Genomic DNA, 26,264 nt, shown 5'->3' with positions numbered 1-26,264 from the left:
TTTCCCTTGTGCGAATGTGCATAATTGCCTGCTTCAGCAGTGGCCTGACTACTTTTACAGCCATGTTTTAGTGATGTTAAAAGCCCTAAGTTACTGAGTGTAGTGGCTCTACCGTTTTTAAAAATATTTTTTTTTTCTTTATATTAAGAGCATGGATTCATCCGACTTATCAGATGGCCCCATAACACTGCAGGAGTATTTGGAGGTGAAAAAAGCTTTGGCTGCATCTGAGGCCAAGGTTCAGCAGCTAATGAAAGTAAATAACAATCTAAGTGAGGAACTGCGCAGACTTCAAATGCAGGTGAGTGAATGGAAACGAGGATTCTGGTAGCTAAACTTGAGTGTTTTCTTTTATTTGAGTAAATTTTGCAGAAGATTAAAAGTATTTTTACATTAGTATTTTTTTAATTTACACTCCCAAGTGCCAAGGGTTTGATTCTGCACTTTTGTTTTTAAATTTTTGATATATTGAAGAGCCAGTTGTTTTTGGGGTGGTGGCATTAAACATTTACCATAAAGGTAAAGGGAAAACTAAATAAAAACGGAAGATTCAAATTTATGGCCAGTATCGCACTGAGAACTGATAAGTTAATATTTTGTCTAAGTCTTCATCTAATTACATACAAAAGATGGTATTGTTTTGTCATTTGCATTTCCATAAAAACTGGTATGTCAAATTAATTGGAAAGTACTTTATTCCTTCAATAATTCTGCACAAGTAGTCTTTAACCCTGTGTGTCAATGGTTTCACTAGTACTTCCATCAGAAAAAGATTATTGACTGCAACACAATATACCTTGGTGACCAGAACTAGACATAGCACTCAGGGTGTGGTCTGACCAATAGTTTGAACTTGACTTTCTCTGACTAGTATTTAATTGATTTGGCAATGCAGGTAAACATTTGATTTACTTGTTATTTGCTGTCCTCCATTGGTTAGACATATTCTGCACCAAATCTGCTAAAACTCAGCTCTCTTTCCACTTCACCTTTAGCTATGTCAACATCATTCAGAGAGTATCTGTGTATGTTGATTATTTTTCCATCCTATGTCCGCTACTTGCCCGCATTAAATTTAATCTGCCCTCTTGTATTTTGTCTAATTTACTGTGCTGCTTCCTCCATTAGACTCCCTCCCAGTTTGGTTTTAAGTTCAAGCAAATAAAATCACTTTGATGAAACCAAGGCACTATTTCTCTGTGCCTGGATAATGTAGCCCACAAACCCCATAACCCTCCACCCCAAATGCATTCAGCTTCTGAAGCCCAACTTGGGCAGTTCATGGTCATCACTGGATGCTGCTGGCTCTCACCCTGCGGCCTGAGCCTGATGAGTGGCCAAATTGACTTGGTGCACTCTGCTGGAACTCAAAGCACTAGCTACAGTTCTTGCCATATTTCAGAGTTGGTCATCGAAAGGAAAAGTTGCTTGAGGCCCTTTGACCATTAACATAAACTGCTGATCTCCTGCTGGCCCCTGCAGATTATTCTCCTGCAAACTCTTCCCTTGTTCTTCAGTTTTCCCACTCGTTTGACTCTCTCTCTCTCTCTCTCTCTCTGCGCCCTGGTCTTTCTACTTTGTCCCATTAATACCAGGTGCATTGGGTTTTTTTTGCCATATGGACATATCAGCTACTTGCATGCAAGCTTGTTAAATTTAAGGCCAATGCATGCTGCTAGCCCTTTGGATGTCTTCCTGTTGACATCATTTGCTCCATTTTGGTTCTATAACTTTCACAGTGTTTGATGTTGACAGGAAGTGCTTGATGTGAAGCAGGAATTACTTGGCCAGCTACATTGAGCCTTTTCCAGCTGTGGCAGCCCTCCTAACATTAAGTTAATGTGCATTTTCAATGATAAACAATTAGTCTGGCACTGTCAGACCATTTTACAAAAATCAATTTAAGAAAAAAGTGTCTATTTACTTATTGTCTTTCATTATGAAGCATGAAAGTTAATAAATTGATAGCTTGCTTTCCTGAGCTATGTTTAGAGTATCGATAGGAAATCTCAATTGCCTTAAAGAGATCCTTTTTATGAGCAAGGATCTTTCTAAAATAGATCTATGCACTTAAGATTAGAGCTTCACCACTGTCATGACAAAAAAAGCTTTGGCTTCAAAGGCAAAATAAAATAGAATTGCTGTAGTCTAGCAGTCATGAGAATAATGCCTTTGTACTGTTGTAGTCCTTGGTTTGTTTTGTGTTACCAACTTTCCAACCCATTTACAGCACTTTTTAATTAGTCAGTTGGTAACTGGGCTTCTAGGTTGTAGCAAAAATCTAACTAAGACTTGTAGCTGAATTGTAGTCGGTAGAAAAATTATGGAAGTTCGGCCCACAGAAATGTGTGCCTTCTGTTAATTTACATGGCAGCATTGGTTTGTCCACTGTGCAGGACTTCGGACTTTTTTCCACTTCCATTAGTTGGGGAAAGATGGTGTTAGTGATGAGTATTGTTCAAGTTTTCATTTTGTTTTGTTGTGGTCTGTTGTAGTGAAAAATGAACCAGATTTACTTTTCATATAAAAGTCTAATATACCATTATTTTTAGTGCAAGCCTATAACGTTTAAGGAAATCTATTTTGTGTATGCATTACAGATTATTTAGCTCTGCTTTGAAGAGTTTTTGCTAAAATCACCTGTTTGATACAAATGAAATCTGTTAAAATAATTTGCTCCCTCCATTCATACCAGCAAAGTTAGCTCAGCAGCACACTACGTTCTCCTGTTTACTGTAAAATTTAAGCATCACTGCGCATGTGCTAGAGGTTATACTTAAAAGCATAACAGTCTGAAGGGCATAGTATTTTCTATGAGGAAAAAGTTAAGAGGAAAGCAGCTTGTGCACTAAATCATCTTTTTGGCATTGCTCTATGAATAGATCAATTATATTTGCCTGTATTTTTGATTTTTGTGAGGTTAATTGTTTCCAGCACCATAGCACTGCTGATCCCTGAGCTGCCTCCTGGGCAGGATCTTTAAGATTATGTAGGGGTTAACTTAGTTGGCTAGATGACTAGTGCGTGGTTCAGAAAAACACTAATAGCGCAGGTTTAATTCCCATTCTGGCTGAGGTAGTCTGCATCCTCACCCTGCCCCTGAGAGTGCAAGGCAATGATGGACCACCACTGACAACAAAAAAATCTGCCAAGAAAAACAGCTCGAGCTAAAGTATCAGCAGACAATGAGCCAAGCATCTGTCTTTGGGCAGAACAGACGTGAATGAATGTGATGAAATGTTATATTGCAGCTTTTATTATATTAGCCTTAAAGATGTATTTTGAGTACATTGTGGGGAGTTTTTTTTCAGCAAACTGTGTTTGAGCAGCAAAAACGTACTACCTCATCCCAGCATCTTGACCACATGCCACATCTGTTTTTTAATGAAAGTAGCTGTCATTGCGTTCAGCAATATGACGATGTAATGGTGCACCCCATGCCTTTTCACACGACTAGGTATGCAAATATGGTGAAGCATAGAGTACAAAGCGAAGAAACTATGGTGAATCCTTATACAACACTGGTTTAGCCTCACCTATAGTATTGTGTACAATTCCAACACTTCAGAAAGGATGTGGCGGCATTGGAGGGGGTGCAGAAGAGATTTACGTGAATGGTTCCAGGGATGAAAGATTTCAGTTATGTGGATGGATATTTGAGATCGTGCTCCTTCGAGAAGAGAAAGCTGGAGGAAATTTGATGGAGATGTTCAAAATCAGGGGTCTGGACAAAGAAGATGGGGTAAAGCTGTTCCCATTGGTGAATGGGTCGAGAACCAGAGGACACCAGTTTAGTGATTGGCAAAAGAACCAAAGGTGACATGAGGAAAAACCTCTTTGTGCAGCAAATGGTTAGGATCTGGAATGCATTGCCTGCAAGTATGTTAGAGGCAGATTCAGTTGTAGTTTTCAAAAGGGCATGGGATAATTATTTGAGAAAAACATTGCAGGGAGAAGGCAGGGGACTAGAACTAGCTGAGTAGCCCTTGCAGAGAGTTGGCACAAATGCAATTGGCCAAATTGCCTGCCTTTGTGCTGTAACCATTCTGTGATTCTATTTCTGCCAAGGATATTGGTCATTTTAAGTGTTAGTCATAGTATTTGCACAGTATCTGCAGACTAACTTGAATTTGGTATTTTTACTGAACGATAATACCGTAAAAACTACTTAAGCTTAAAACCTTTAGTCAAAGCAGTGTATGACTGTGGTCCATAGACTTTGAAATCATTCATCAAAGTTAATGTTCACTTTGGAGAATTCGGTTGCACAATCTCTAAGCTTTAATGTAAATGAACTATGCCACATTAACGTTATCAAGTAAGCCAACTTAACAGCAAAGAATATTTAGGCAGGAACACTAATGCTGCTTACACTAGTAACTTGGAATTGAATTTGTCCTAATTTCACGCTAAATTATTCGTTTCTGCCCAAATCATTTTTATACAGCATCCTAATTAATGTTGCTATACATTTGTTTACTGTCTTACATTGTTATAATAGTCTCAACCATCTGTAGAGAATATGGTTAGTCTTTATATAAATAGACTTATTAAATTAGCAAGTCAGTGATCAAATTTCAGACCTAAAATTTAATTCTTTTATGGCTGTTTTATTAAATTGCCTCTATGTTAGGCATTCTATATTTTTTTTGTTATTTTGCACCAGAAACAATGATAGAAACAGAATACCTAATAGCTATTAAAAAGGAAATGGATGAATATTTGAGAAGTCATCCATAAAATGGCATGGGAAAAAGGCAAGGGACTGGGGCTAAGTTTATAGCCATTTAAGAGTTACGAGCAAAAATGGCCTTCTGTGTTTTAAATAAAATGATTTCCTGGACAGTCAATGGCAACCAATTTTATTTTATTTCTTGCCTGCAATGACCACCTGTGCTGATAACATGCCCTAAATTGCCAATTTTCCATATGGGAAATTGAGGATGCAAACTTGTGTCCACCTTACCACAGCATTCTGCACTGATATCTTTAATGCTTTCATTTTGCCGTACTGAATGCTGCCTTCACTTTCTTCAGATGTTTTCAGGCATCCTATTTGGCTTGTTGCACTGGACAAAGTTGAAATATTTGTACAAAGCCACATGAATATTTAGTTATCATTGCTAATGATGGAAATATAGATATGAAATATAAAATAATTTAGTCACATCTGAAATGTGTAATCCAAGCCCTCTACACCCTCCTATATTATGTTGCTGTCAGTAATTTTTGATAAAGCAAATGTTTAAACTGTGCAATGAAGATGGGTCCTTAATAGATATTAAATTATTATTTTAAGGTGTTGTGGATTCCTTTTTGATTACATTTCAGATTAATAAATTGCAGACAGAGAATGCACAAATGAAACAACAAACTCCTAGTCTGCATCCGTCACCAACTACCAGTGACCGCCAGGACCTTGCCCCCCATGCAAGTGCAAGTAGGCGTGATCGGCAAGCCGTGTCCATGTATGAAACCAGATCTGGACAGAAATCCTTTGGACAAACTACTGATGACATTGCCACAAGACCTCAGCCTTTGGATTGCAATGTGAGTTAATGCTTTACGATATGGGTTTCATTTCAAACAAAGTGCATTGACCTTTTCAGCTTGTTGTCCTGCTTAATCAACATTAATAAAGCTATGATATCTGTTTAATATAGGAATTGTAAAACAGTAATGCAGTAACCCCATGTCTCTCATTTTCCAGATTCCAAATTCTAATGGAGAAAAATATTTTTAATATTTATTAATGAAGTGTTTTATCTTCTAACCTTAGCTGCAGTGCAGAGTTCTGGTTATAATTTGCAAGAGAGCTGTTGTCGTATTCAGATGTACTATTAAGCAATTCATGCTCAGCATTCAGTTTTGAATAAAATTATCATTTGTATGATCAAGTGCCCATAGCTAATAAACATGGGAGTTGTAAACTGTTCCATCAGTTACACACGATCAGAGATTTGTAAAGACTTGTGGCACAGAGAAATCATAAAACACAGACAATTGCTGCATGTAGCTCTGCTCCTGGTCCTTGTTTTTGTGCTCAATTTGCAGTATTGAACGTTTCCTCATTTTAGTGATCCTGACTTTAAAACTATAAAGTGAAAATATATTCCATGTAGCTGCGCTAATTAAGTTCTTTTTCAGTTGAATAAATTCAGTTACTTTCTCAAATTATAAACAATTCCGTTCCCTAATACTGGGTTGACCAAAAGAGTTGGAGACAGGTATAATTATCATGAAAGGTTCGCTCTAAAGTCCTTGAATTGGCCCTCCCCTCCCCTAACTACCAGAGAAAAATAAATGTTCCAAATTTGGAAAATGAACAAAGCCCAAGTCCAATCAGGCTTCATTAATTAACCTACTTGGAAATCTGCATTATGGCTGTACTCAATCTAATGAAAAACAAAATCTAATGGAGTCTATCACAAATATACTGATGAGCAGATGTGAGAGTCGGTCACTTTAAGATTGACGCACTCAGTGAGATGAGAAAACAAAACTTGCACTAAGAACTGTATGCTGTGGGTGCATAAATATTTTAATGTGTATATGTACGTATGTATTAAAACTGAGTCGTGTTGATATTAAAACATTTGAAACCATGTATTTCGTATTTGCACACGCGTTAGATGTGCCAACAATTTTTGAAAAAGCATTTTCATCTGATTGCTGATGACTCTAGTGCATCTAGAAAAATTATCAAGTTTAATTAAACAAATCATGAGAATTTAATTAAATGAGTTAATCTACAGTATAATTCAGTGAACATCATTTTTGAGAATAGTTAAATAAGGGAATCACATTGGTTCAATGCAAAGTTTTATGTGAATGTTGCTTCATTTGTGCTATTTTGTTTTATTAATTCAGTATGCACGTTACATTAACAGAATTCACAATCTACTAGTAAATCTGACAAAATACTGCTTTTATATGACTTCTTCAGCATGAGACTGTTTAACCAATATTTATCTACATAATGCAAGTTGCTTATAACAAGTTACGTGCATGGTTTGTTTTTTCGTCAAGTTCATTAATATCAATGTGCATGCCATTGTTTACACTGTCCCTTCCATGTTACAGATTCGCAGGGGTGTCTCCGTGACCTCTGTACCTTTTCCCTTCTCTCCGCTGCACTCCTGTTCACAGGACTGCGGCAGATCCGTGGTTAAGTACCATCTCAGTTGGGCTCAAGTAAGAAGGGGCAGAAAGGATTCCAGCAAGTGTTCTAGGAGTGTCCATGCCTTTTGCATGGATATTATTTCTTCTATAATCTTTGCTTCTCTTTTCCCCTCAAAGATGGGAGTTTCATTTTTGGAATGCCTAGTTGAATATGTCAAACCAACTTTCAAACAATATTTTTCTTGAATTTCAGAATGAACCATAAAATTGAATGTGAAACTGCACATTGTAAATAAGTTTCAGGGCAATGCAGACAGGTTCATGAATATAACAATAGTCTTTTCTCATTATACCACGGTTGTAATTATTAATTTAACAATGAAATCTTGGCACAGAAGGAGCTATTTGACTTGTCATGTAGTGCTTGCTTTCTTGTGGAAGGACTTATGGAAATCCACCATTTGCAGACCTCCAGTGTGTTTATAATAGAATTTATACAATCAGTAATTTGTGCCTCAGCCATATTGTCAAGTTGACCTGAACAAAGTATGTTGTCTTACATTGGCAATCTTGCATTAAGTCAACTTAGCTCATCGTACAGTTTTTAAAAAATGTAAACTTGGGCACTTAAAAAAAGACAGCGGAATCTTTATGCTTACTAAACATCACTGAAGCTGGCCCAAAAAAGTACTGTCCTTAATCCTCTTCTACAATGGTATGTATTGAAAAAAATCATTAGATGCATATGGCCCCTTTTTCTGAAAGATGTTCTTGCCATTTCATACCAATTTTACCAGTTCAGTTATTTGCCGAATAAGATGACCAGCCTCTTCAAAGATGAAGCAATAAAACTTTTTTCCTCCCGGTATCTTCAGAATTAATTCTCAATCTTAAATGGCCTCACATTTGTTTTAGGCAGAGAAACTACTTAGTTTGACAGCTGAGTACAGGATAAGGGGTCAACTGACATTTTCGAGGCAGATTTTTGTTGGGTAAGAGGGTCAAAAGAATAGGCGCAAAGGCGGCTAAATGAATTGAGGTTCAGATGTGCCATGATCCAGTAGAAGGCTGAAACTGACACAAGGGGCTGAATGGTCTATTGTTTTATGCATCCCTACATACTGTATGGGTGGATAAGTTATCGTTAGACACTAATTTACATACTATATTAATTTTTTTCTTTACAAAACTTGAAATAAATGAAATAGATCATTGCTGCAACCATTTTTTAATCTCAAAAGTGTGGACATTTTCTAATTTGTCACGGTTTTGTTTATTTTGATATGTGCCCTCACAAGTGAAGTTTTTCCATGGCATTAATATACCTGGTATAGAGTAGCCTGAAGGGAAATTAAGGATTATTTACAAATAAACTGAAAAAGCTGTATAATGAAACATGATGGGAAAAGAATCAGCTGATTTGAAACGGTTATGCAGTGTGCATTCCAAAAGATAAACCCCTCTTTCTCAGCTGTTACTATCAGCACTGCTCAGCTAAATAATGCTTCCCTTTTAACAGTCTAAACATCTTTCCCCTCTTGAATAACATAATGACCTTCGGTGATCATGTATTTGTCAAGAAAGGCCATTTGCCATTCAAGTATTCCACTTCTTTCTGCTGACTGTTCCTGTTTTTCCACACGTTAACCCTTTGAGCACTGCTTTCCTCCCTCTTTCAGTCGAATTGAGACACAGGTTTTGTAAATTTAAGTAAAAGCAGCTGATAAATTGCTATGTTTTAATAGCAGGTATGGAAACTATTAACTGAAGCATTATAAAACTTAAACATCTGTTTTTTTATAGTCTAATTTATACAAAGTCTTTGGGGGTGCAGTAGATCAATGGTAACGTGGCTGACCAAAATCAGCAGAGGGCCAAACTATTGAGGGAAAATATTCACGAACTTCTACTCTTGTCCACGGAAACTAGGGGCACCTTTCTATTCATCAAACTTGTTTTACTTTCCCTGTGAATGGCTTTCTTTTGTTGTGTTGTGGATAAATTCTTGATTGTCAATTTTTTAACTGAGTTAATAGCAGTTATTGCAGGTAGTTGTCTTTCCCTCAACTACTACCATCCATATTAGATTTACAAAAACTGAGTCAAAATTCCAGTAGATTTTCTCAAGGGAAATGCAGAACTGTTCTCCTCCTAACCCCCGGTGCCTGCTGAAATGGTTGGTACCTGTTTGTTACCATTAGTGGGATTTATTGTAAATTCCCGCTAAATATTATAGAACCAAGGGCACCATAATGTGCGATTAAGGGAAGACTTTGTTTACGGCTCACCACCACCTTTTCAGGGCAATAAATGCTGACCCTGCCAGCGACACCCACGTCCCATGAATGAATAAAAATATAAATTTTTGTAAACTTGAAATGCCATAGTCAACTGCTACTGTAGTCCTCAAAGGGTTAAATTCGGAACATTTAGTCAAGATTACTATTTTTGAATGAGAATATTGCAACCAAAGACTCTGATATTGTCCATGTAAAGTAAAAGGAGAATATTTTTATAATTAAGCTGCATGAAGAAGACATCATGCATAATGGCAGATGATTCTGAGATCTCACCGTTCAGGATATTCATAGTTAATCCTTGCTTGCAAGGTTTTCTTGAATCAAGATTTAGTTGCAGTTTGTTTAATAAAAAATGTCTTGTCCTTTAGATTATAGTTGAGGATAACAAAGGAAACCTGGGCAGGAGAGCAAAATACTGTGGATGCTGGAAATCTGAAAAAGAAACAAAAAAAATGCTGCAAATATTCAAAGGACCTGGTAGCATCTGTGCAGAGAAAAACAGAGTTCATGTTTCAGGTTGATGACCTTTCATCAGAACTCCTGAAGAGGTCATCGATCTGATACTTTTAATTTTTTTTTCTCTTTTCACAGATGCTGCCAGATCCGCTGAGCGTGTCCAGCATTTTCTGTAATGATTTGAAATCTGGATAGAGCCCAGTTTGGATTCTTGTTTTTATTTTCATGTTTGTACTTGAATTCATGGTAGTCTTAGCCAACTGTATTTCTTCCAAAGGAGTGGAATTACTAACGTGTATCGATATAGTTTGTGTTATCAATCAACACATTCACAAATCTCTTACTTTAATGAAGTCTTACAGTTTGCATAAAGTAAATGTAAAATGCACTGAGCATACAGGGGAGCAAGTTTGCTATTGCAGGAAACTGGCAAAATTTAATTTAAAAGGAAGTTACTGTTGAATGGCTACAGAAAAAAATCATTTGGTAATAGTGTTTACAGAAGCCATCTAACAGAAATATTTGATAAGTTATGTTATTTGCAATCTCCCCTTTGTGTGAAATTGCATTAATGAAAGTTCTACGGGTGTTATGTGCACTTTCCTTGTGTTTTCCACTTGCCTCACTTTGGGAAGGGAAATACAAGACCAGTGCTAGGAAGACAGCATCTGGATATTGTGTCTTCCATCGATGCCATCAGAAGTCAAATTTGAACAAATCTTTAAGGTTTGGTGAAGTTTTGTAGATTTCTGTGAAACAGCTACCCATTTGATTGTAGCCATGCACTATTTGTCTATCTTCAAATGCATTAATTTGAATATTATTACAAAGCTGATGAGCTTGAGAATTTGGAATTTTGTTCCTTCCTCCCTTCCCCTCCCCCTCTCCACATTATTGTGTATGGGTCTTTCTGTCTTAGATATGCAGACTGCTAGTACAGTCATAGCACATTAACACTTGTGTTATTTGAGACCAGTCTGGCTTTGCATTATGAAACTATAGTGGTGAAGACAGAATTTGATTTTACATTTAGATTTCAACACTTGATTAATATATTTCCAGTTCTCACATTTAAAGGTGAAAAAATGTTTTGCTTAAAATCCTCTTGTATGGGATTCTCAGTAATGAGAAAAAGGAAAATGTTCAAATCTGTAAACAGCTAGTTATGCAGCATTGGAAAGATGCTTTTGAAACAGGAGAGCTGTGATATATTGGAACCATCTGCCGTAATGTAGGTATTAACAAAAAAAGTTAACCTCTTCTGAAGAATTGCATGCACTTTTATTACTTTACCTTTTCTGTTAACCGCATAACTGCTGATTCTTTGGGTGCAGGGACAAGGGAATGTCAAGAAGTTGAAAATATTTAAACTGTTGTTCAATGTGTATGTCAGTAAGAATCTAATTAAAACTAATTGTAAAACTTGTGATTCAGAACATTCAAAGGGTTCAAAAAGTCTTGGGTTTTAGAGCAAACTTTGTGTTGTTTTGCTAACCAGTGAATTTAATGTATATTGCGAGGGTATTCTTATGGTGTCAGAGCTGTTAGGAATTGAAACAACCATCCAAAAAATGCAGTTAAGATTTGGATGTTCTGAAGTCACATCTAGTCCAGGTTTCCAAAGCAAAATTTGTAAACTCTACAGTTGGTCAGATCCACACCATCCTTTTAAAGGATTCTATGGAATGCTAGTAATACAGCTGACTGAATTGCACTTCACAAATAGCACTTTAATTCCTCACTTTAAAAAAATAATTGAAACTGATCTTTCCCTTTTGAAAGTATATTATTGGCAGAGGGTGAGAGAATTTGCAAAACCCCTGACCTAGTTACACTCTGTGACCTCTGTGACACCCCACATCCAAGCCAGTGCACCCACCAACTTGTGTTCAAAGCTGTGTTCTAAGCCAGATCCACTGTGATGTGTGCCCATTAATTTAAGTTGTGGTCTCATTGATGCAAACTGGTGTTGCAGTAGGAATCTTGAGGCTGGTCTTGGAATTATACTCCTTTGACTTGTACAACAACCTCTTTGAACCTCTGATATTTTGATTTTAATATTGAACTCGTGTTCTGAAGATTATGGTTTTTCCTGCTAATTATTTGGAATAGTTTTAGATTTTACAAATTTTGCTTTAAATGTGAACCTGATATCCAGTTTGGCGAAGCCTTGTGTTTTTACCCTTTTGTACAGTTCCTGGTTATAATTTCATTAGGTGATGAAATTAACTTTGAGAAAGTGATAAATTAAGGAATCCTCCTATTGGGCATTTGAAAATGCTGTTGCAAAAGAAGTATATGCTTGATCCTGCTCTTTATCCCAGGTGAAAATATGGAGTTCACTTAAGTATAGAATGATCAAGTTTTTTGATGTGTGCAAAGTTTTCAAACAGTGTCTGAGTCGGGGGCATGGTGAATAATTGGTTTGTTGTTTTTGTTTGTTCCAGCTACTGAAATGTGGCAGTTGACAATGGAACTCTTTCTAAGCATACCAACACTGTATTGAGTCATTACAGTTCTGTGATTGACTTTTGCTCTTCAGCAATCTAATTTTAATTGAGATATAAGGAAAGGGAGGTTGGAGATGGGGCAATAATTGTCAAAGATAGAGTTGTTTTTTTGGTGAAGGAATAATGACTGTATTGAAAAGCAGAAGAATCATGCTTGAGGCGCTGGGGCAACTATTTCTAATATTGGCTAAATTACAAGCCCGGACAGGAAGTTGCATGATCAGGCATTTAGTAGGGTTGGCATTAAAGGAGCAGAAGGCTCCCTACTCCGAGGAATCAAACAAATGATATTCCATTTAGAGTTTGTGCTCATTGAGTTCTACAATTTCTACACTCAGAAGTAAGGCCTGAAACAACATTAGAAAGTTTAAGGGCCTAATGGAGATGCCAGTTCCAAGTTGGTGTGAGTAGTGCAGCAGAACATTGAGTGGGGAATGGGAGGGGGATGTCCTTTCTCAAGATGCAAGTTCTGCTTATATATTCAAAGCATTGACTCTGTTTGTGGGGAAGGATTAGAATCCACCACTATTGAATCCAACCACCCTGTAACTTCCTGGAAAGCTTAAAATAATTTTAACTTGCTTTTTATCTTGAGCAAACAAGATTATTTGGCACTCAGCTATTTCATAACCAAAATGCAGAATTATGGAATCTGAATGTTAAATTTAATCACTGAATGACAAATTTGATCTGGCACAGTTATTCTCAAAGTTGCTTTCATGTTTTATCATCGGAAATTGGGGTAACCTCTCCTACTTATCTGCCTGTAATGTTCTTTAATAATTACTAATGAACAGTGCTTTAACAATAAAATCTATGCATCAGTACACCATATTGTTTGCTCATATTTTATTTTCACTTATAGGTCTCCAAACTGGACAAACGTGGCAGTGGAACAGACAGTGATTATGACAATACCCAGACCAATGAGCTGCCACTGGGGTGAGTAAACCCTGATTGGAGATTGTAATGCCTTGTTGATCTGAGTTTAATAGAACTCAACATGGCAGAATTTCTGCACTATGTATATTCTGGAATTATTTTCTAAATCAGATTTTGGTGGTTTGTTTCTCTGTTCTTCCTGCACAGTGCCAAATCTGTAGAATTGGGCACATGCCATGACAATCCTTGAGTTAATAATGGAGATGTGCTAGTTGTTTCTGTTTTAACAATTGTTCCTTTTTGCCTCTATGTTCTTAATAACAGTGTAGCTTTTACAATGCTAAGAGAAGGAAGTGTGCGCCATAGGTGCTTAGTTTAATTCTGCAGAATAGAACATCACTGATGCACTAGAGGGTAGACACAAGTTTTGCAGTCCTGTCCTGTATTATTGTATACATTGTGAAAAAAGCAATAGCATATTTGGTTTCTGTCAGGTTATCAAAGCCATCGCATATCTAAAAGTTTTAAAATTTAATTTTTTATATTTTTATGAAGCAACTTGCACAGTAACTCAGGTTATCGCCTCTCCAATTTTCCTCACTAGTTTACTGAAGATGGTGACTCATGCAAAGGTATTATTGCCTGAGGAGGGAACTCCCTTCCTGATAGCACTGTTGGTGTGCCTACACCACATGGTGCAGCATTTTAAAAAGGCAACTGATTACGACCCTTGAGGGTAGATGGGATGGGCAGTAAAAGCTATACTTGCCAGTGACACCCATGTTCTATGAATAAATAAATAAAATATACCTTTTCAAAAGAGCCTTTTTTCATATGCAAAGACTGCTGATTTGCCTATGGAAAGCCTCATAGCCTACGTGCTATCTACGTGCGTGCACATTCAATCAAGAGTCACTTGACAGCAATCAGGACCTGGCTGCAAATTTTAAATTTAGATTATTCTCTCCATTACTTTTTCAAAGCACAGGGATACCGAGGAAAATTGTAGTGTTCCCATGACTGTTAGCTACAGTGACCAGTAAGTGTCTGAACTTAATTTTTATGGTTCGTTGACATGTCACTTGATGCATTTATCTACCTATTGGAGAGTCCTGATTTTTATATTATTGTTACCAAAATCGTTTACAGATTGTTGAACTGATCCATTCTGCATATCCGATATGGGTGCAGTGATATTTTATTTGCGCAGATAGAGTTATGCTCAGGCATCTCATCCAGGCCCAATTGGGTACAGTCTAACCTGAGGACTTTTGCATCTTATTATTAAGATGTTTGTTATATTAATATTTGAACTGGTAGACGTAATTGCCAACAAGGTAGTCATATACTCCTTTTGCAAGCCTGAAGTGTCGTAGATTACATTGCACAGTGACAATGCTGCTTTTGTGTTGAACTACAAGACTTCTTGGTAGACATAATTGTAAGAATGAAAAGTAATTGATTATTTTCTGGAAATTCTAGCATCGACCAGTTCCTGACTGATGAAGGCAAGTATAAATTTGCCAGTGCAAGATGAATTTCTTCACACCTTTGCAGCCTCCTGAAATTTAATCTGAGGTATCCAGAAGTCTCTGGTCATTGACACTTGCTCATGTATGTACTTGCTCACCCAACAGCTTGCAGCCACCACCTATTAAATGCTATAGCCTAGGCCTTTTGGGGTTCAGGTGACTCATTACCATTTATGGTATGATCTGAATGCTCAATCTGGTTACAGCCTTTGTAACACACTCTCAGGCATCTGATTTCTATATGCACGTGGTAATGTGCTGAAAATTCACTGTAGGCATCGTATTGGTTGCTATTCTATATTGTGTTTATGTTCACTCTTGTTTTCCCTTAATAGTATTGCTGATGGGAAGATGGGAAGGGATGATGACTTCCACCTAGAGTATGATGAGCATGAGGGCGAGCTAGATCCAAGCCTTCCTAGTACAGAGGATGTAATCCTTAAAACAGAACAGGTCACCAAAAACATCCAGGAGCTTCTGCGAGCTGCACAGGAGTGTAAGCATGAAAGGTTAGTATGAAAATCACTAGCATCAACCAGTGTAAGCTGTAGGTTATGAGTAATGCCTGTGAGTTAGAAATGATTAAAGATTATGTTGAAGAAGCTCTTTTTTGGCTATACTGGCTACCAGACAGCTAAAATAATCTAACAGTTTCTAGGGCTTGAGACTTTATTTATTTGTTAAATACTTATATGGCATGTTAAAACATATTTAGTATAGAATTTCAGTAGCTTTAAACAACTCTCTCTCTGCTAATTGTAACTATACAGTAGTAAATCAACCATCAGACTGCAACTAATGATGTCTCACCAATCCTAAATCAAGACCCTGCAATCTGGCACCTGCTACCACTTGCAACACTGACCATATTGGTCAAACTCAGAAATATCTGTGGCTTTTTGTTTCTCTTAAACCCTTTGAGAACTCCCTGCTGCCTTGTTTTTTTTTCTGTTCTCTCCCCGTATCTCTGCAACTGCCTCAGTGACACTGTTTTTATCTGGTTGCACTCATACCCAACACCGGGTTTCTCGGCTTGCAGAGTAAACTTTGATGGACCTTCTGTTCATTCTCAATCCCATCCTCATTTGATGTCTGTATCCTAACTAATAATAAAAGCATCAGGAATCATGGAATTAGCTTCCATATGTCCTGTAAATATCCAGCTCCACAACTCTGTATCTCCTTCACTGATTCAAAGACTGTCGCTACAGTCTTGAAACACCTGTCCACGATCAAGATCTGATGAGTCAAGCTTCATTCTAGTTCAGTATTGCCAAAACTAAAGCAATCCTTTTTGGCTGCCATCAACACCTTCATGTCTCTGTCCTTGATTTCAATAGCCTCCTTGGATATATTTAAGGCTGCATCGGGGAACTTCAGTATACTATTCGATCCCATACTTCCTTGCCCTCAGACCTGTTCTTGACAGATTTCTTCAGCTTCAACATTGCCAGCCTCTACCCTTACTCCATCCACCATCGCTTTGATGTTTGACTTTTCTAATCTTTTCCTAGCTGGCCTTCCAGCCTGCATCTTCAATAAGCTTCAACTCCATTAAAAAGTTACAGCCTGTGCACTCGCCTGCAAAAATACCACGTTCCCATCACTCACCTGCCCTCTTCAAAGCCCACTGGCTTTCCTCACTCCAGCGGGTTGACTTCAAAATTTTTATCATCCCTCCACAGCCTAAACTTGCCCCATTGTACTTTGGTCTCCTTCCTTACTTTACTGGCACAGAATGTCGTCTTGACACCCGTGCCCTTTCTTCGGCCATTGGTTAACACTTATTCAATCACTGTGCTACAACTACTGTTCTGGAACTACCTTTCCAGTTCCCTCTGCCTTGCAGCCTTTTTGCCTGTTGTAAAAAAAAAACCATCACAAGCCCCTCATGTTTAATATGGATTTAGTATTTTTCAGCCCCATCCATTTCCAATTTTTCCTTTTTGTTCTCCCCAGTGTATAATATTTTGTTTTCCTGATTCTAGTCCCTATGCATTGGTAGAAATATAAATTAATTTAAGGCATATGGTATGTTACTATCCAACTATTCTAACTGTGTGTCAATGACGGAATCCTAACCTGTCTATTTCATTGACAGTTTTGTGCCGTGTTCTGAAAAGATTCACTCGGCAGTCACTGAAATGGCTTCTCTCTTTCCGAAGGTAAGGCTTAATTAGAATACACCTGAGTTAGAAACAGTTATCAATCCTTAGGCATGTTGGTAAAATTCTGGTCCTCTGGTAAGTGAGTGCAGAATTCGAATTTTGGCTTTGATTAGGAATATTAGTTACTATTTACTCAGCTGTGAAAAGATAGGGCAGTGGAAAGGGAGGCTTCCTGAAAGAATGGATTTCCTGGATAATGCTGGAATTAACTGCAGGACTGAATTTGCCTAGTGCTGTCATGTAGTAGTTTTGGTTACTCCAGTTAATTAAATGCTAAAATTACAGACTAATAAACAGTCCTTGCATTTAACATTATTAAATGACATTTACTAGTTTTTGGAGCACTCTTGCTCCTCTCAGCTCAGCTCTACATTCAGAAAAGTTCTGTACCTTGGCAGGCAGTCCTGAGGCTTAGAGACGTTGAGTGCAGCCAATGATGGTGCTGGCTGCCTCGGGGCAAACCAATCTTGGAGAGGGGTCTTCAAATAGACAATAAGCCACTTTATTTGCATATACAAAGAGACCAATGCACGCTTCAGACGTGAGTCAAGGACATCTTGCTTATCCTTACCTAAATGGTGGACAACACTCTTACGGTCAGAAATGTGTGAATGCTTCCTGCCTGCCATATCGGAACTTTAATCTTAATTCTTTTCAACCAGTTCAAATTGACAGGCTCATTGTTCGGTAGGAAGGGCAGCCGGGGAATGGATGCAGAATAATTAGGAGATTGCAGGAGGGGTGGTCTGAGATAACAGGGTGATTATTTGAAGGTTAAAGTTCCAATATGGCAGGCAGGAAGAATGTACACATTTCAGACCGTAAGAGTGTTGTCCACTATATTAGGTAAGGATAAGCAAGAGGTGTCCTTGACATGTTGGAAGCGTGCATTGGTCTCTTTGTATATGCAAATAAAGGGGCTTAATGTCTGTTTGAAGCCCCCTCTCCAAGATTGGTTTGTCCTGAGGCAGCCAGCACCATCACTGGCTGTACCCGGACTCTAAGCCTCAGGAATGCCTGCCAATCTCAAAGGTACAGAACTTTTCTGAATGTGGAGCTGAGCTGAGCGGAGCAGGAATGCTCCAAAAGCTAGTAAATGTAGTTTAATAATGTTAAATGCAAGGACTGTTTATTAGTCTGTAATTTTAGCATTTAATAAATTAACTGGAGTAGCCAAAACTACTACATGACAGCACTAGGCAAATTCAGTCGCTGAATTCAGTTTGCATTAAATGTAAAAGCAAACTAATTAGTTCTGGCTCAATTAAGAGCGTTTAGGTTTGTAAACTTCTAGCAGCGAAGCTAATGTTGATCTTGCAATTTAAAGGTTCCTAACTTATATATTTTCTAAAATGATCAGAAGCCTGCCCTGGACACAGTTCGGTGCTCTTTGAGATTGCTAAACGCGAGTGCCTTCCGACTGCAATGTGAGTGCAGGAAAACAATTCCACCGGAGCCGGGTGCACCTGTTGACATACAGTTGCTCACACAGCAAGTCATCCAATGTGCCTATGACATTGCCAAGGCAGCCAAGCAACTGGTTACCATAACAACCCGTGAGAAAAAACAATGATAAAGCACTTCATTCACATTCCTTTTTTGGAGTACGTTTGGGAGATTAAAACATGCATCTTTCTTCAAAAGCAAACTGAAATCCCTGTACATATTCTGATTGAAGTACTGTGGATTTTTTTTTTCTCTGCAATAGATTGTATTAGCTTTCACAATAGATGAAAGCTCCTGGAAAGTTTAAACTTCCAGTTTTGTGGTAGAACTCACCAGTAATAGTTAATCAGAATTGCTACCACTATATAATGACACGGCCAAAACACAAAGTTGCAATGTGGTGATAGCCAATGATCTTCGACTTTTGACGTTTCAGCAAGATGTGAATATTTACTTTCTCGACCATCGGGTTATGTTACACTGGAATTCTTGACTCTTCTACAAATAAGTTGTTTTGCGAACGTACCAAGTACTACATTATTGGTGAACACTATGATGTAAAATTTCAGTGCAACAAAGGCTTCATGCATCCAGTAACTGTTATATGAAAAAGAACTGCAAGTAAAGCCACACCTTGAAGATTGTTGATAGTTCCTGTATGAGACCACTTAAGTTTAATATGGACTATCAATGAGTTACTCACTGATCCATTATGCCATCATCTGAGGCTGAAGAACAGTAGATGTTCTAAAAACCATTAGAGAAAATACAAGTAGTGGGGTGCCTTTTTTGTATAGAATACTGTGAACCTGTGACTGTAACTGGCAACCATCAGTACCATTGCATCTATGTGCATTGTGTGCCTTATAACAGTTGAATCTTGTTAAACAGTTGTATCTCATAATGATGTAGTCTTCACGCTTTGCTTTAGTAGTGGCACTGTTTTTCACATTGACCAGTCCAAGTATCATGAATCTGTGTCAAAGTGAGTTCATTGATAGTTTACTAAAGTACAGTAATTACTGTGCAATTGCTCAAAATGCTATTTGACCATGTATTGGATGTTCTTCATAGTTTGAATGCTGTCCTCTAACACCCAATGTACATCAATATTTTCTTGGGCCATATTACAGGAACTGATGGGTGCAGCAATAGTCCCTTTAACACATGATTCATATTACTTTGGGCACAGAATGTTGGAGGCATTTTCAGTTTCCAACATTCTTATTGTTTCAGCCTGCTGAAGATAATTGTCATTAGAGTGAGTAGAGAAGACTGGCCTTTACTACACAAGACTTGAGCCTGATTTATATGACACTTGTTCTCACTCTTGGGATAAGAATAATATCCGTTGTTTCATTTTATTTATGAAAATTAAATGGCCATATATTTGCTTCCAAAAAACATTTTACAAAGAAAAAAACATCTCCAGCATTTGTCTTGAATTGACTTGACATTTAATACTGTACAGTAAAAGAAATACCATATAGTAACTGTAAATGTTTTAATTGCTGATTAGTTTGGGCAATGTGGCCTGGTGAATTGATTTAACTTAATGATTTCAGCACCCTTATATTAACTACCCGCTTGCCATGTATTTGTGAGCCACAGACATGAGGCTTTATGGTCATGGAAAAATTATCAATAAGAAAATTCTAAGTGCAAAGTAGTTAAAGTTGCAGTCTTTATTTTGTGAGCTGAACAAAAATCATATTACGAAAAGAAAACGGTGAAAATTGCTCTATGCAGTTACAGGGAGATGGAAATCACATTGGGATGCTAGTATTGCAATGTTTTCAAATGCTGGAAAACTGATTTGATTAAAAGGGAATGATAATTAGGGAAGGATTTTGCAGCCCATAGATTGGAAGAAACTTGGATAAACGAGAATCTTCTGAAGTATGAGGTATGCACACTTGCACAGCTTTTTTTTATTTTTTCCAGCCTTAATTGAAGTCCTGGGTATACAGTATTGGGGTGCTGTTTTGTATAGAAAAAAAAGTAAATGTGCATAGTTTAATAATGTTAAACAAAAGGACTTTTTATCACTAATCTTGCAAGTTAATGATGTAGCTGGTGTAACCAAAACCATTACGTTGGCACTGGCAGACTCAGTTGCTGAATTCAGCTTGTGCTAAATGTAAGAGACAAAGTTGTTTGTCGAATGAACATGGAAGCTTTGTGAATCTTTTTACTTGTTCTTCATTTGATAAAGTACTCATCAAAGTACCGAAAGATATACTGACATTTTAAAATGTGTTGATTGTTTTTTCGAACATTCGGTGAAACACAAATGAACACTATGATAGTTCAATGAGAAAAATATAAAATTCTGAAAAAGCTGTTGCAGGGTACAATGCAGGCAAGGCATGCTGTGCAGTCAGACGGAATTGAACTTCATTCCTGGATACTGTCTCAAATGCCTTGTAAACTTGACACGATACTTTAGTATTTACTGTGGCCTAGGGCATTTATAAAAGGATGGCTCAGAATGGGTAGGGAGGTATTAAATGACATAATAAATGGCAAGATTCAATCTGGTGTAATAGCCTTTTGTTACTATGTGAAAACTGCCGCTGGGAAATTTGCAGAAAGCAAGGGAAAGGATCAAGTGTCATAGCCTTGTGATTGCTTCTCATTGCCCAATTCAGACTCTTAGTTTGCAATGCTAATATTCTATGGATAGCTAACACATTGTACAACATTGCCTTCGCTCCATTCAGTTTTTATTTGATTCTGTAAGTATCAAGTCTTGTTTACAACAGAAGTTATGAAATGGAGAATTTTGAAATGAAAGTTTCATATAATCCATAGGTTTTCTCCTAGAACATTACTACTTAGAATGCCTTAACCCACTTTACGGCTTTTTTAAATACACAAAATGACTATCAAGTTATCAAATGGGCAGTTAACAGTGGTGAAAGAAACTAATTTCATTTGTAATTTCCATGCACCATTTAGCGCATCCATTGTTGAAAAAATTACACCTTCCTCAGTCATAGGTGCATTTCAGAACTGAGGGTCAGAAATCTTCACTGTCACAACCTTAAAGATAGGATTAAATAAGATGCATCCTGGACAGCATGGATTTATTTGTTCCTTGTTCTATGTTGAACAGGGACACTAAGCAGTAAGTTGTCAGTATTGCATGCTTGATGCAGGGGAGAAAGTTTGACAACCAGATAGTCATGCTGATGCAGTACAGAGGAGTCAGACTGGGACAGAAGCTGCAGGTGCATTTGCTGTCTCTTTTTTTAAAAAAAAGTCTGTTAACTGACAAAGTCAAAGTAGTTTGGAAGATTGGTTAAATATATTTTCTGTTCAGTGATGTAATGCACTCATTTCCTTTGGCTTCTCTGGTGTTGGTGCACTCTGCCTGCAGGGATTTGTGAAATTGGTCTCTTGTACACACAAATAACTGTGCAACCTTCGGGTAAGATTAGAATCGCATGTAATATAGCAACCCCTTATCTCACTGAAGAAAGTTGTGATTTTATATACTCACTGACATGACTTTACAAGGATTTGAGGCAGCTCTGAATGCTGGGAAGTCACAGGAACGTACAACTGTCACCAAGAAAATCTATATATGGTAAAATGGGGGTTGGGGGGGGTGCTAAAAGCAGTAATGTGATTTGTAGGTTCAGGTAGTAGCTGATAACTTACATAGAAGGTTTCCTCTCCACATTAGCTGAGCTCCTTCACTGCATAATCGCCTTGGAATTCCCTCCTACCATTCCACAATTGACATTTGTTTTTGGATGGGGAACTGGGTGGATGGAACAGAGGCAGTGGATTAAATTTTATATCTGTGTTCTGGGAATGAAGAATGTATCAAATAAGTTGTACACACTAAAATAAAACTTTTTTTAAAAAAGGAATCTTATCATGGAAAAATTAACATTATTTTTTAACGCAGTAATAGCGGATTTGCCATAAAAGGTATTCAAATGAGGCTAGTAATTGTTAATTCAGAATACATCTAAAGGAAGTGTGTGCTATACTAATGTCGACCATCCCATCCAAATTACAAGTATAATCAGTATTACACCTTGGCATTGGTTTAAAAAGAACTTGTATACCAACACATCGAATTTTCCTATAATCTCCTAAAAGTTACACTCAAGCGACATAGTAGGAACATGCTAGAAGAGATTAGTTCCTACTTGTAACATTGCAGCACATGATTCTAAGGCACTAGAACTCTACCTACAGCAATTTAAAATATTAATTTTACACTCACCAAAACAAGTTGTATATATTAGAAAATAAATCAATACCTTGGAGTGAGTTCAGTTACAATCTAATCCTCTGGGTTCAGATGCTGTTTATAAACTGTATTTCACACAGTTTTAGAATGTCTTCTGATGTGACCCCTTTGGGGTCCAGCTTTGTAACTCACTCTTATTTTGTATATTCCATGACTAAGCCCCAATGTGTGGTTAAAAAAATGTTTTTTAAATCCAAATGTCTGATATCTCAAACAATTGGTATTGAGCATGCACTTTTGAACAATTGAGTGCTAAAAGTTATATTTAACACGACCGTCACTGACCTGCTTATTGTTTATGTTGTGCAATGAATGCTAACTGTAACTAATTCCATTTAGAAATGCACTCTATTGTAGCTGGTAGTGGAAATGTGGTGGTGGGCTTCCTTGTAAACTCATCTATTGTACATTTGTATTGAAATAAATACATTCAGTTGTGCACAATGCTTGTTGTAAACTGACTTCTTAATTTAATGGGTTAAACATTATTCAAACAAAAGTGGATTTTATTAGAATGTGGAGAAATACTAAACAATGTATACTAATTATATACATCTTAGATTCATCTAATTATGTTGAGAAAAAATATTGAAGGCTGGTGTTAAGAACATAAAATTTCTGATCAATTTTCTATTGGAATGATGAAATGTCTTGAATAAAAGTTTCTGGATTGTAAAGAGGTATTTGAGGATTTGATTGTCCATTTGTGCTGTGATTCTAATACTCTCATTGGGTATATAAATGTAACTCCACTTTAACAGACATTTAACTATATAATAATTGGTTAGTTATATAACTTTCGTGTTAGATGTGGAGCTGATATTTGAAAGTTCAAGGAAAAAAATTTAATCAAGATATATAAAATTTGACCCTGTGATTTGATGTTGTGCCATGATCAGAATATTTGGAATTTATTTTTCAAAGTGTATGTCCATTTTCAAGCCCATTTTTAAAGAAATAAAAGCATGGCCATTTCAATTCTGCTTGTATGAATTTTAGAATATAGTATGGTTTGTGTCAAGTAGTAAGGAAGACATTATTATACTGTGCTTCACAACTTAAAGCAGTGAAATGATGCAAGTTTATGGCAAATTGGGCACATGCTCATTTCGAAAATGCGATTATATTGTTAAAATCTGACACTAATGCGAGGAAAGATATTTTCTCCCACTGAAATTTGTTCTTCTACAGGGACAAAGATTCCCAGTTTCTTTCATTTCGGTGGAATGGATTGCGTCTGCTTTATTAACACTTGGGGTTAGTTTTGAATATGTGTTATTACATTTCCTTGTAATACAATTAGCCAGATTTTGCTGTAACAGGGCATTGAACTGCATCTGCTGTTTATTAGACTTGCCCTGCACCCTTCAGCTCAAAACATTTTTTGCCCACAAAGTTGCTGGCACTGCAAGCTGGAAAAAACAAAGGAAATATTTTTTTTAAATAATTTAATGTTTTAGAATTTCCAGCAATGATTCATACCTAAAGGAATGGGACATTACACTTGTAATAGTTTACACTGCCAGAGGGGTCAGTTGGATCATTAGATATATGTTTACACTTGAAATGATAAGTCTTAACTGTGGTGAGTTAACTTTCTATCACTATACAAATTGAGCAACTTCACAACATTCAGTGCATTTCAGTGGTGACGCAGACAGCAATGTATCATTTTTGCAAAGCTAACAATGAAGTGGCACAACTTGGGCATCAACATTTGGACGTTCACATTTAACCATGCATCGCTTCTCACCTCAAGTTGCTGTACCATTTAACCACACAGCAGTGGATGCCATTAACGTTATTTTGACAGCAGTACCTGGCTCGATCACTTGGGTCAAATCCAATGCAATATCACTATAGTCATCCTAGAAGAAACGAAAGCCTTGATTTTATAAAATACCTTCATGACTTCGCAAAAACTGCATAGTGAATTAAGCACTTTTGAAGTGTAGTCACTATAGACAAAAACAGGAACCAATGTGTGTACAAGGTCTCACAAGCAGTGATGAGAAAATAAACATAACCTGCTGCCCTGTTTGAGAGAGAAATGTCAGCCAAGGCACCAGGAGAACTCCCCTGCTCATCGTGTTATAATGCCATATGTTGAGTTTGATGGGGACTTTGTTTAACGCATCATTTGAAGAACGCTAACTCCACCAGTGCAATGCTGAGGAACTATCACTGGAGTATCAGTCTAGTTTGTGCTCTTCAATACTTGAATGGCTCTTGAACCAGTAACCTTCTGACTCTGGCAAAAGAGCTACCACTGAGCTAAGGCTGACACTGATTTGACCACAGAAGCCTGGTTTCCAGCAAGTTCCACCTTTACATGTCCTACAGAATTATATTTAAAAAGGCTTAATGCATTTTAGGGCCCACATGGTTTGGCTTTGCTATTTTTTAAATTATCTGTTCTTGAAATGTGTGTTGCTGGCAAAGAGAGCATGAATTGCCCATGAGAAGGTGGTAGTGTGTTGCCCTCTCGAACCTCTGCAGCCTATGTGGTATAGGTACACCCACAATACTGTTAAGGAGGGAGTTCCAATTTCTGACCCGAGGACTGTGAAGAAATGGTGGCATAGTTCCAAGTCAGGATGGTGTGTGACTTGGAGGGCAACTTGCAAGTGATGACGTTCCATCTCTCTGCTGCCCTGGTCCGTCGAGATGGTGGAAATCGGAGGCTTGGAAGGTGCTGTCAAAGGGGTTTTGGCAATTTGCTGCCGTGCAGCTTGCAGATTAGGCTGCCACTGTGTGCCAGTGGTGGAGGGAGTGAGATGGTGAATGGGATAACAGTCAAGTGGGCTGCTTTTTCATGGATGACTTGAGTGTGACATCAGGGAGCCTTAGCAAAACTGGAGCCAATGGGGATCGAGGAGAAAACTTTCTATTGATTAGAGTCATACCTAGCACTACGGAAGATGGTTGTGGTTGTTGGAGATCAATCATCTCAGTTCCAGGGCATCACTGCAGGAGTTCCTCAGAGTAATGTCCTAGGCCCAACCATCTTCAGCTGCTTTATCAATGACCTTCCTTCCATCATAAACTCAAAATGGGAATGTTCGCTGATGATTGCAATGTTCGACGCCATTCGCATCTCCTCATACTGAAGCAGTCCATGCCCAAATGCAGCAAGATCTAGACAATATCCAGGTTTAGGCTGACAAGTGGAAAGTAACATTTGTGCCATACAAGTGTCAGGCAATGACCGTTGGGAAGATAGATGTTATTTATTTTAATAGTTTGGGAATATGGTGATATTCTGTAAAGGATGTGTGTGTCCATGATTAATTAAACTGGGGGCAAGGTTCATAGAGACAGCTTGTAAGTGAGAATTGAGAGATAAAAGGGTAAAGGAGCTAGATGTGTGCTTTTGTAATGCAGGCTGTGGTGAAGTTGGATTTACAGGTAATTATGTTGGGTTTGAAATTTTCATTGAGAAGTAAAAAGCACACAGATACTTCATTTTGAAAAAGAGCACTGAGAGCAGGAAGACATCATTTATAAAGACTGAGGAGACTTTATAAAGAGCGCGGAGAGCGAGGAGACTTTATTTTTAAAGAGCGAGGAGACTTTAT

The 26,264-nt window shown here is 37.5% G+C and overlaps 1 protein-coding gene across 5 annotated transcripts in view; it reads left to right on the top strand.

Moving 5' to 3' along the window:
- git1 (G protein-coupled receptor kinase interacting ArfGAP 1) overlaps window positions 1–23,369 on the top strand; it is a 204,758-nt gene extending 181,389 nt beyond the window's left edge. For 3 of the 5 annotated variants that reach the window (XM_041197196.1, XM_041197197.1, XM_041197200.1), the window contains exons 14-20: window positions 149–301; window positions 5,332–5,550; window positions 7,084–7,194; window positions 13,254–13,330; window positions 15,138–15,311; window positions 16,904–16,967; window positions 18,331–23,369. In XM_041197196.1, coding sequence (XP_041053130.1) covers window positions 149–301; window positions 5,332–5,550; window positions 7,084–7,194; window positions 13,254–13,330; window positions 15,138–15,311; window positions 16,904–16,967; window positions 18,331–18,543 — 1,011 coding nt within the window. In that variant the 3' untranslated portion in view covers window positions 18,544–23,369. The remainder of the gene's footprint in view (window positions 1–148; window positions 302–5,331; window positions 5,551–7,083; window positions 7,195–13,253; window positions 13,331–15,137; window positions 15,312–16,903; window positions 16,968–18,330) is intronic. The other 2 variants (XM_041197198.1, XM_041197199.1) reach the window with 2 other exon arrangements.
- The last annotated feature ends 2,895 nt before the right edge of the window (window positions 23,370–26,264 follow it).

This window comes from Carcharodon carcharias, chromosome 10 (genome assembly GCF_017639515.1).
Source record: "Carcharodon carcharias isolate sCarCar2 chromosome 10, sCarCar2.pri, whole genome shotgun sequence".
In the NCBI taxonomy this organism is placed as follows: Eukaryota; Metazoa; Chordata; class Chondrichthyes; order Lamniformes; family Lamnidae; genus Carcharodon; species Carcharodon carcharias.
The sequence above is the reverse complement of the archived record's forward strand: the minus strand, read 5'-3'. Positions and strand labels throughout refer to the sequence as shown.